At 34.7% G+C, this 12,833-nt stretch overlaps 1 protein-coding gene across 4 annotated transcripts in view; it reads right to left on the reverse strand.

Moving 5' to 3' along the window:
- Positions 1–12,833, reverse strand: part of LOC108971708 (glucose-6-phosphate 1-epimerase) — a 116,668-nt gene that overhangs the window by 26,061 nt on the left and 77,774 nt on the right. For all 4 annotated transcript variants that reach the window (XM_018937955.1, XM_018937954.1, XM_018937951.1 and 1 more), the window contains exons 6-7: positions 6,241–6,421; positions 5,151–5,307 (exon numbers count right to left, since the gene is read on the reverse strand). In XM_018937955.1, the coding sequence (XP_018793500.1) occupies positions 5,151–5,307; positions 6,241–6,421 (338 nt within the window). The remainder of the gene's footprint in view (positions 1–5,150; positions 5,308–6,240; positions 6,422–12,833) is intronic.

Genomic DNA, 12,833 nt, shown 5'->3' on the forward strand with positions numbered 1-12,833 from the left:
AAACCACCAACCAGATCGATCATGTTGTGATAGACGGAAGACACGTCTCCAGTGTTTTAGATGTGCGTGCACTCCGAGGTCTTAACATCGGCTCGGACCACTATTTTGTTGCAGCCAAGATTCGCACGCGCCTCTGTGCAGCAAAAACCGCACGGCATCAAACACAAGGAAGGTTCGACGTCGAGAAGCTGCAATCACAACAGACAGCCGAACGATTTTCTGCTCGGCTTGCACTCCTGCTCTCTGAGAGCATTCGTCAACAACTCGGTATAAGGGAACTACGGGACGGCATTTCAAACTCTTTACTTACAGCCGCAACCGAAACCATTGGTAATGCTCGAAAATTCTACGAAAAAATGCGGCGGCTTACAGAACGTTTCAAGATCGGAGCATACTCTTGTAGAACCCCCAAAGGTGATCTAGTCACCGCTGCCCAGAGCATACCGAAATTATGGAGGGAACACTTCTCCAGCCTGCTGAATGGCAGTGAACGCACAACGCCAGGAGAAGGCGAACCTGATGCCCCAATCGACGACGATCGAGCAGACGTTCCATTGCCCGACCAGGAAGAAGTTCGAATAGCAATTACCCACCTGAAGAACAACAAAGCGGCGGGGGCCGATGGCGAAGAACTGATAAGGAGCATGCATCAGCTTCTTTTTAAAATATGGTCGGACAAAAGCATGCCCAACGATTGGAACTTAAGTGTGCTATTCCCAATCCTCAAAAAAGGAGACCCCACAATCTGCGCCAACTACCGTGGGATAAGCCTCCTCAATATCGCATATAAGATTCTATCGAGCGTATTGTGTGAAAGATTAAAGCCCACCGTCAACAAACTGATTGGACGGTGCGGCTTCAGACATGGAAAATCAACAACCGACCAGATATTCACCATGCGCCAAATCTTGGAAAAGACCCGTGAAAGGGGAATCGACACTCACCACCTCTTTGTCGATTTCAAAGCTGCTTTTGACAGCACGAAAAGGAGCTGCCTTTACGTCGCGATGTCTGAATTTGATATCCCTGCAAAACTTATACGGCTGTGTAAGCTGACGTTGACCAGCATCAAGAGCTCCGTCAGAATCGGGAAGGACCTTTCCGAGCCGTTCGATACCAAACGAGGTGTCAGACAAGGCGGTTCCTTATCGTGCGACTTTTTCAACCTGCTTCTGGAGAAAATAGTTCGAGCTGCAGAACTAAATAGAGAAGGTACCATCTTCTATAAGAGTGTATAGCTGCTGGCGTATGATGATGATATTGATATCATCGGCCTCAACACCCGCGCCGTTAGTTCTGCTTTCTCTAGCTGCAGAACTAAATAGAGAAGGTACCATCTTCTATAAGAGTGTACATTGATATCATCGGCCTCAACACCCGCGCCGTTAGTTCTGCTTTCTCCAGACTGGACAAGGAAGCAACACAAATGGGTCTGGCGGTGAACAAGGGCAAGACGAAATATCTCCTGTGATCAAACAAACAGTCGTTGCACTCGCGACTTGGCACTCACGTCACTGTTGACAGTCATGAAGTTGTAGATAATTTCGTCTATCTTGGAACCAGCGTAAACACCACCAACAATGTCAGCCTAGAAATCCAACGCAGGATAACTCTTGCCAACAGGTGCTACTTCGGACTGAGTAGGCAATTGAGAAGCAAAGTCCTCTCTCGACAAACAAAAACCAAACTCTATAAGTCACTCATAATTCCCGTCCTGCTATATGGTGCAGAGGCTTGGACGATGTCAACAACGGATTAGTCATGTTTTCCGGATGGAGGAAAACACTCCAGCTCTGAAAGTATTCGACGTAGTACCCACCGGGGGAAGCAGAGGAAGAGGAAGACCTCGACTCCGTTGGAAGGACCAAGTGGAGAAGGACCTGGCTTCACTTSGAATATCTAATTGGCGCCACGTAGCGAAAAGAAGAGACGACTGGCCCGCTGTTGTTAAATCAAGAAGAAGAATTATAAAACTCGATAACGAAACAATATTAAAGGAACATAAACGTTAATGTAATTTCCCAAAAATTAAAGCAAAAATAGAAGCTATAATTAAACAATACAAAATCTGTAAAGAAAATAAATACTATCATCATCCTAATAAACAATAACAATTAATAAAGTAATTTTCGACAGAATTAATAATATTTCTGCAACATCAAACAAAATTTTGAAAGAAGTACAAACAAATGAAGTAGTACAACATAATCTTGCTATTTAAATCAAATATAAATTAAATATATATATTTTTATAATTCTTTTGCATAAGAGTGGATTTAGGTCATCAATTGAAAACTATAGGGGAATAGCAAAGTTGTCTGCAATACCTAAACTTTTTGAAGCAATTATAACAGACGGCATAACCTTCCGGATCTCTCCACTAAGTTCTTGTTCTCAGCACGGTTTTCGTAAAGGGAAATCTACAATTTACTACTAATTTGCTTGAATTTGTATCACATGTATCAAGCTTTTAATAAAGTAAACCACTCAATTCTTTTGAATAAACTTGATCTAAAATGGGTTGCTTCTTATGTTAGTAATAGAATTCAACAAGTCATATTTAACGATACTCTTTCCGACATAATCAATGTTTCTTCAGGTGTTCCTCAAGGTAGCCAAGGTCCAAGGTAGTCTTGGTCCAATTCTGTTCTTGTTATTTATTAATGATATATCATCTGTTATTAAGTTTTCAAACGTTTTATTATATGCTGACGATGTAAAACTTGTGAAATCATTCACCTCAAATAGAGATGAATGAGATGAAAAAGATGTCAATTGCAAACAGACTTAAATAACCTAGTTTCTTGGTGTGATAGAAATGACATGCCATTGAATCTTAAAAAATTTACAATGATCTGCTTTTCACGTAGATCTGTAGACCCTACTTCATACGTAATACAAAACTTTCGGTTGGAGCAAGTATGCAGTTTTGTTGACTTGGAAGTAACTATGGACCCCAAACTCAATTTCAATCTTCACACATCTTCCATGGTTTTTAGTGCTAAAGGTGCTCTAAGTTTTGTTAAACGATGGTCTAAAGAATTTAGAGATCCGCTTACCACGAAAATTCTTTTTACATCTTTGGTGAGGCCTATATTAGAGTATGCTTCCATGGTATGGAACCCTTGTTATCTAGTTCATTCTGAGAAAATGGAGTCCGTTCAAAAACAATTTTTACTTTTTGCCTTGAATCATTTGCATTGGGATTCCAGTTTAAATCTTCGCCCTTACACTAACCGTTTAAAACTTATAAATCTCCCTACACTCGCTAGTCGTAGGGAAATGCTTGGTACAATATTTCTTGTAAAACTCATCAATGGGTCAGTCTGTAGCYCATCTCTCTTGTCTGATATTAATTTTAACATTCCCGCTCCCTCTACCAGGCAGTTTARACCTTTRCTTTTAAAATTTTCTAGAACAAATTTCGAATTAAACGAACCATTCCGTCACGATTTCAGTTCTGACTCCAGCACATTTGATCTAACAGACTCACTCTTTACCATTTTACAAGTAACATTTAAAAATTATAAACTTTAATCTAATTCTTAATTTTGGCAGTTGAAATTTTTGTTTCTGTAGCTGAGCAGCTTAAGATCGCAACCCTTAAAACTCTCTTGCCTTTTATGACTCGGCTAATTCCGCTCGTTCGCGGATTGCGCCCCGCGCGTCGGTTGGGCGGGAGGAGGGTAATCGTTCTGTATTATTATTATAATAAAAGAAGACATAATAAATATAGACTAGCGACTTTTGTGAATCTATTATGATAAAACCAATAAAAATAAATAAGAATATACATAAATAAGATTTCATATGAAAATGTAATAGTGTGTAAGAATAATAAAATATTGGGCATTAAGAAAAAATGTGACAAATAAAAAATATAAAAATATGTAGTAATAAGAATATTATAGACATAAGCAACACAGGTTGTGTCCCACGTCTACTAAAGAGCAAACCGGCAGAATGTATTTTGATAAATAATCAAAACATAAACTCGATAGAAAATGTATAATCTGGCATTATATTACTAAACCAATATAACGGCACGATAAGGATTGACAGCCAAAACATAAATCTTTTCGGATCATAAAGAAATAAAAACATCTAAACAAAAACACCTACAATAGAAAGGTCATAACTGTGACAAATGAAATGCAGCGAACAACGGCAGGAGTTAACATAAGTAACATTGAAAATTGTAACTGACGCTAAAATTTGTCAACAGGAAGTAACATCCGCCACGAGCCGCTAAAGCTATAATTCCTAAGAATTATAATATATAGGGCAGGTAGAATAAAGTTACTTTTTAGCTTAAATATAAAATGTAAAATGCAATTTAGTTATTGAATAAAGAAGGCCATACGGACCTTACAAAAAATTAAAAACAATGTTTTTTGTTTTTCAAATAACAAATGCCGCCCAGATCTTTCAGGATTTCCATTGACATGCTTTTGTTTGCATCATCACAGCATTGTGTTGCTGATAGGAAATTAGAGCTGTGCCGCTGTTTTTATTAGAAGTAAAAGAAATCTTTCGATTTAAAGAATTATTCGAGGTTACAAAATTTGCATAGATTAAGTTAGTCTGGTCGATTTTATTTGATTTGTAGAAATATAATGAACTTTTTTTCGACAAACAATTCAGGCGAGAAAGCGTAGCGAACAATCGTACTTTAACATTAAAAATATTAGTAAAGATTGAAGCACATAAAATATGAAATCTTATTTATGCAAAATACATTCGTGAAATTTTATACTTTTTTTTACTCTTCTCAAAATACATTCACCGAAAAAAGTAGATTTCCTAATTTCTTTCATTCTTCTCCTAGATTTTTGTCATTATAATAAACTTACTTATTACTCGACATTTTATTTGGCAATAATTAAAGGGGTTGTCAGATCTGGCAAAAGACTTTAACATTTTCAGTCATTACCCTGTGATATTAGATGCGATAGAACAATAGAACTCAATGCAAAAAAAAAAAAAAACAAGTTATGTTATAGGAGATAGAATATCACCATCATGAGCACTCCGCACTGTCGTAGTTAATACACAATTAAGTTTACGGAAGCCGAAAAAACATTGTTGTCTGATTCACTATCACTAAACAACAAACGGCCACATTATCCAACTATAATATTTAAAATTACCTGTGTCAGGAAAATTGTATTTTTGTAATCGCATTTTTCTTCCGGATACAACGTTCGTTATGACGTGTTCTTGTGGAGTGTGTTGGTAAACTCGATCCGTCCATTCGCCAATGGTCACTATTTCACGTCCTTCTTGGTATATAGCACCGTCACGAGTCTGCAATTATAAATAATTAGAGAAGAAAAGTTTACTATCTACAAAGTATTATATTTGGGTGTATAACGTAATGCCGACAATCATCTCGAAATTTAGATTCCCGACAGTCAAAATACCGACAAATCAAAACACCAACAATTTAAAACACTGACAAACAAAAATGATTTAGCTGCATATTTCAATTTTGTTAGTACTTTGATGAGTCGGCATTTTAAATTTTTTGATATTTTAAGTGTATCCCCGTGACGGCATTTTAGTTTGTCCGTATTTTGATTTTTCGATGTACTGATTTGTCGGTGTTTTGATATGTCGGTATTTTGATTTAGCTGCATATTTAACTTTTGTCAGTCGGTTTTGTCGGTATTTTAAGTGTATCCCACCATTATTCAATGACAAACTAAAAAATCAATCTATTCTATCAAGTTTTCATTTCATGTGAAAAATGTAATTTTTCAATTTGCTACTAAGTTTTTTCTTTAAGAAAAATAAACTTGACTATGTATAAACCTATATTTAGAATTGGAAAAACATGGTATATGTCTGACCAAGTTTTCATAATAAAATATTTTTTAGTTTTTTTAGTAGATTGTTATTACAAAGACGGGTTACTACTCATAGTAGGGTTTTGTATTTATCGATTTTGTTGATTGTTCTTTCGCAGAGAAGCGCCTATATTTTACTACTAAATAGTAGTACCCATGAAAGAAAAATAAAAAACTGGTCAATAGTTTCGGATTTGTAGTGAAATATGCCGCGTGGAACAAGTCTTTCAGGGTTTAATAATTTAAAGTTCTAAGAATTTTATATATTTTATTTGCTTGTATCTATTAACATAAAAAAATGTAGGACAAGTAATTTTATTTCAGCTTAATAGGCTATATTATTAGCATTGTTTTCTAGGTATTTTTGTGTATAACTTTTTATATATTTTACCTTATCAATAAATGTGCAACCATGCAAACCGGTTATTTGACAACGGCGTACATCAGGAACTTTTAGATATGTATGCAATAGCATATTGAACGTGAAAGATAAATCCTTGCTCGGATTATACACTCCAATGTGAAAATGTAACTCTTTTTCTCGTAAAATCAGGCGATATGTGATACGAAATCTGTAAAAATAAAAAATTTTTGAAAACTGAAACTTTATCTTTTTCTTCTCATATCGCGTAACTTGATAGTAACGGGTATTACAATAAGAGCGCAACAAATTTTTTTAAATAAAACTAAAACGGTTTGGGATATCAACGAAATTTTTTATTTCTGTGTTGGTACGTTCGTACCATTATGTATGGAACTCGATTTCTTGCATGGCCACCACGGGCACGTTTGCAGAAGTAAAGACGCTGAACCTAATTTTCGTCGGTTTTCAAGCATAAATCTTCCAATACTCCCGCAATTTATCGTTCGATATTCGTACGAAATTCATCAACCGTCGCTGGCTTGTTGGCATAGACCATGGACTTTACGTAGCTCCACAGCAACTAGACTGGACCATTACGTGAGATAACACGTTCTCCAAACTTGGTTTTCAATAAATCGAATGTGATTCTAGGTAAAACTTGGCGTTGACGGTTTGTCCGTAAGGAAAAATTTATGGTGGACGATGCCTTTGTCGTCAAAAAAGATAATTAGAATCGTTTTCACTTTGGATTGCTTCATTGGTACATACTCGTTTTATTAAAATGAATACATTGCTCTCCTGAAATCAAGAAATACCTAATGTGTGATTCGAGTAGAGGTACTTTTTTCATTAGCCTTTTTTTGACAGATCACGCGTGAGTCATGTTGTTTGGCATTTCATCACGGAAGGAAATGTGATATCACACGGTTAGACTTTTTCCTGTGGGGATATGTAAAATCTGAAGTATATCCGGACAATCCCGCCTCGATTCAGGTCTTGGAGCAAAACATCACGTGTGTCATTTGCCATACCAGTCGTAATTCTCTCGAACGAGTCATCGAAAAATGGACTGAACGGAAAAACCAAAGAGATAATTTACAAAACATAAATGCCAAAGAATATTCTCTCGAAAGATAATAAGCATTCCACACTAAATTCGAAGTTTTTGTTTTTTTTCTCTCTAAAAAAGTAGAGAACCTTGAAATAGAGCACCCTTTAAGTGTGAAAATGGATTAAATCGGAAAACGTACTCCCATATAATGGCACTGTACAAAACTACTAAAAGCGCAATAAATCTATAACTAATTAAGCCAGAAGAGACATTAAGTTTTACCGCTGAGGTGGTATGAGAGAGATTTATAAGAGCTGTTGTGAAAAGTGGAGGATGGGTGGGGCACCGCCTACTTTTTGGTGAAATCACATATTTCGACACTGGGCCGAACGAATTTCGACAAGATTTAGTACGTGACATTCTCCCAGTATTCCTACAGAGTGTGTGCATGGGGAGAAATCCGATAACAATCACGTCTACTTTCCATATAGCACAATTTAAAATTCCATTTGAATATTTCAGTAACAATTCCCCCACCACCACTTTATAATCAAAAATTGTCCAAATCCAACCTAAGCTGTTCAAGCCTCCAGGTACTGAATTTGTGGACTCTAGTATCTACAGTTGACTTTTGCGCGAAAATATCATTCAATGTGTGAGATATATAATTAAAATTTAGGGATAATCCTTCTCGAATAATGATGTATCTATGTGTTAAAAATATACCTAATATAAAGTTTATCGAATTTCCGGATGACTGTACAGGATATATCGGCAAATATATGAGTTATCTCAATGAAAATGAAGGAGAATGTCTTACTCAAAATAGTGTATCTTTGTGCCTAAAAAAAATTTTAGCGAAAGCTTTACCTAGCCCCTATATAACTAGTATAGTATGCAGTATTTTCTAACAAACCGTATGTGTGTTTCAGTATATGAATTATACTATATATAATATATGTATAAATAGGTAGTCGACCTTTTTGTATTTTGTCAATAGATTTCGTTGCACCAATAACTTTGTTTCATACCATATAGTGTTGGAAATGTGAGATTTTAAGCTTCATTTAACAAAAAAAAAAAAAAAAAATCGGGGAGTTCAAAAAAGGTTACAGCTGGAAACTGAAAGATGCACCTCGCTCTGGTCGAATCATCGTTGAAAAAGTCAATATAATTATGGAAAAGATTGACCAGGACCGTCACATAAGCTGCCATGACATCGGGAATTTAACATTAATCATTAAACGGTTTTGAAACATTTAAAATAGGTTGACTACAAAAAGAAGCTCGATGGTTGGGTACCATATGATCAAATTGAACCCTCTCTGAAGCGAATGGTAACAGGATAAAATAATAATGTGAGAAAAAGATCATGTTCCAAGTGTGGTGAAGCTCAACAAATGGTCACAAAGCCAGGATTGACGCCTCGAAAGAGTGTTTGGTTTCACCCGAAATTAGCCCTTTCTTACTTGTTGATATATACTTTTTTCACATAACCTCAAAAAAAAAAAAACAAATTTTGCTGGTTTATTTATTTTTATCCTTCATTTCCGATGGGTTTCAATATATGTACTATGAATTCCTTTTTTTATCATTTGTAACTTGGTGCTTCTGCACTAAGTGCAGATAGGTCCTTCTCCATATGATCTTTCCAAAGGAGTAGAGGTTTTCCTCTTCCTCTGCTTCGCCCAGTGCTGCGTCGAATTCTTTCAGAGCCTAGTAGCATAGCCGCTGTCTCTTAATTCGCAAAACTACAAGTATGTCAATGTCGTCTACACTAATCTACTTGAATGTTGAATATTTAATACTTTACTCTGCGCTTATTAGGAAAGTTCATGCTATCTATAAATATTTTAGTATGATACAGATATTCATTTGTAGTTTAATGTAACAAATGTGTTGAATGTCTATAATCTTTGTATTAGGTATATGGAAGTATTGGCCCAATTAGCCTATTTTTGACATTCTGACATTCTATCATCAGGAGAGGATTATACCAGGATTTCAAGTATATAAAACCCAACTATAGGCACTGAGGTCCACATGTTCGATACATAGGTTAACAGTTTTAGTTCAATTTTGAACTATTTTTGGTTATATGGTGACATACTTTAAGGACATTATTCATGCAAAGTTGTATACCGTTATATGAATTGATTCTTTATTTGTATTTCCAGGAATCTTTTCAGTACACCGCGGGATGGACACTCATATAGTGTAAGTTATACTTAATGTATTAAATATAAGAGAAAAGCAAGACAATTATATAATAAAAAAAAATATATTATTTATTTTATTTCAAAACAAATAATTAAAAATAAAGAAAACAAAGTTTCCAATAAATGTTAAAAAGTAAATAAATAATTACGAAAAATACAACTTTAGAATGGCAAACCAAGATAACTAACTAAGACCAATCAGATCCCGCACCTGCTTTACAACCGAACAGAATATTATTAGGGCTGACACAAAACAAATACCGGTAGTAAACCAAACCATTTACGAAAGACACAGAAAAAATTTATCAGAAAACCATTTGAGTTCAGTTCGTGGACTAATTCAGGGTCGACTGTCAATCCAAAATTTCTATTAAAAAATTTACTTTCGTGAGAGGATTCAATGGTCTTCCACGATAAAAAGTTCAAAAGCAACCAACCAAGGTAACCATTAAATGGATTTAACGAATACAACTTTAAACTACCGCTACCACCAAGGAATTATACAAACCGCATCAATTTCAACCGGCCATCATCTCAACAATCATATATGTAGACCCACTCAAACATGCTCAACCCCACAAACCCCTTTATGAGATCACAGCAATACCCACAAACACATAACGCAAAATTTTACTACTCTCTTCACCAAACACGAACTCTCAGACATTTATTTATTGGGCTGAAAAACTCTGCGTTGCCTTATTATTATTGCAGAACGGAGAGTGATAACATGATTAAAATGTTAGCACAGGCTTCTACAAAAACTACATACAGGCACATATGGCTAAACAGAAACTCCAAACTTACAAGAACTTTTTCGCCAATTCAGTAGGTGGAAGACTAGAAATCACTCATCATACATACAGCACGCTGTTTAGCGTACCAAATATAAATTCTTATTTCCTTCTTTCTCTCAAAAAAAAAAAAACAAGAAAATAAATAATAAACAAACATTTCGACCTTTTCTCCGACCTTAATGAAAAACTTACTTGTACAAAGGTCATCGCCAATATAAAAACAAACTCCGATACCTCATGTCTCTAAAGAAGGAGAAAAGCAAATAGAAATATTACTGGGAAGGCCTCCCCATTCCCCATATAATTCCCCCATTTGGATAGTTGCAAAAAAAAGTAAGGATGCATCCACGGAAAAAATTAAGGCTAGTAATAGAAAGCTTTACTCAATCACAATAGCCGATCGTTACCCAATCCCTTATATAAGTAAAGTTTTGGCACAACTTGGCCAAATAAAAAATATAAATCATGTTATGTTGATATCGACGATGTAATCATATTTTTTTGTTTATTTATTTATTTACAAAAGAGCTAATTATAAATAATTAATTCACTAAGTTAAAGTGCTGGCTACAGAGGCCTTCGGCTCTTCTATTACAGTATTATATGTGTCTATAAGTATCTATCATTGGTTTAATTACAATTAAATTAAGTTTGATATTTTACATTTTTTTTAGGAAATTGTTGATTGCCCTGATGTTGTCAGTATTTGGTGTCTTTAAAAGATTTGATGGCTTCGTTTTACCAAAAGTAGTTGTCCTAGATGTATTTAAAGCGTTGCATTCATTTAGGATGTGATTTACTGATGTATTTGGCTGAATACAATATTTTATATATTTTGTTTAAAAGATGACTGTGAGTTTTGAAGGTTTGGCCTATCCTCAGGCGAACAAACGTTTTTATATCTTCGCAAGAGCAATCAGTTGGGTAGTTTGGCTTGGTACCAGAGAGATTATGTTCCTTGTAATGGTGTTGAAAATTTTACCAATCTCTCAATGCTGACTTCTGAACAACTTTTTTTTACCATGTTGCGAAAGTCTTTCAACGTACAGTGATCGAATGGAAGTAGTGGTTCCTTTCCATTCTTTTTTGCACGGTCATCTGCAAGTTCGTTTCCTCTAATACCTGTATGCCCAGGAATCCACATGATCTTAATTCTATCATATTAAGCAAAAATGAAAAACGCATGCTCAACACATCCTTGAAATTTTCAAAAGCTTACAAGACGCTAATATTAATATATGGATAAGTGAGAATTCTTTAAAAAGAAACAGAATTTTTAGATTTTATAGTATCTTCAGACGGAAGATAATAATACCAACCCTATTAAAGATCGTACAACATTCGACTTTCCATACCCAAGAGATCATTTTTACTACATTTAATACAATTTATAAGAGAGAATATCAAAAACTGAAACTAAAAAGAAAATCATTAAGGTAGACGACACAACTAGAAAAGCATTCGAAAAAATAAAAAAGAGCATTAGTTTCAAGAGAAGTAACACTAACCTTTCTCAACTATCAGATTGCACAGCTGGATGTTTAAACGCGTTTTCCTCGAAACAGTGTTTTTTGAACTGGTACTCACGATTCCAGTCAATCTCCTTCCCCGATTTGTCTAATTTTCTTTTTTTTTGAATTTTCTGAAAAGACTTGGCTATCTAATGACCGATAATCATTATTGTAATAAGATATTTGACAACATTGTGACACGATTAGTGACAAAAAAACAGGTGAAAAAACAAAAGAAAAAATTAAAAGTTGCTCTATTTTCTTATTTATCAATGAATTTTTTCAGTCGAAAATCATTAGATAGCTAACTCTAAAATAATATGTATCCCGTTCGTTTCAGATCATCCACAATGGAAAAATCGTCGTTACCACTTTTAAAGATGCCACCTTCCGGTCACCCATATCTCCACCGCATGTCAAGAAAAATTGAGAAAAAAAAATTTCTCGGTAGTATATTACATCTAGAATAACATATAAAAAAAACCTGAACTCTCAAAAAAAATTTGTTTGGAAAAAAAATTATTGCAAAAAAGGTTGCTTTTACCACACTACCCCCTTAAGAATAGTAACGCACTCCGATGGAAGTTCAGGACGCAATCTGATACCACCAGCAGAGGTGTCTATGAGCGTATTTAAAAAAAAAAGGCAAAAGAATTCTTACGAATTCTAAATACCCTTTTCGACATACCACAGACATATAATTACTAAATCACATTATACTACTGATGAAGAAAAATTAATTAACATAGTTTACGCCATCCATTTTCGAATAAAATAGTTCCTATATTTTATCAGACAAAGAAATCGAAATTACAAAATATTTTTTTTTAGAAATATACCATTTATAAACGGAGACGAAGCCTTAGAGTTTGCCAAAATTAAAATTTCTGCCCACAACCAAAAAAAAAAAACGATTGTAGAGCATTAAAAAGCGATAAAGAAAAGAGAATTAATAAATAAAGTTGAGTGCAAAATAATTCTATTATGTGAAAATTTAATTTATGGAAATATTAAAAGTTGCAAATCTTATAATAATTTGCCT

The sequence above is a fragment of the Bactrocera latifrons genome, unplaced genomic scaffold (genome assembly GCF_001853355.1).
Source record: "Bactrocera latifrons isolate USDA-ARS-PBARC rearing strain unplaced genomic scaffold, ASM185335v1 scaffold_355, whole genome shotgun sequence".
Lineage (NCBI taxonomy): Eukaryota > Metazoa > Arthropoda > Insecta > Diptera > Tephritidae > Bactrocera > Bactrocera latifrons.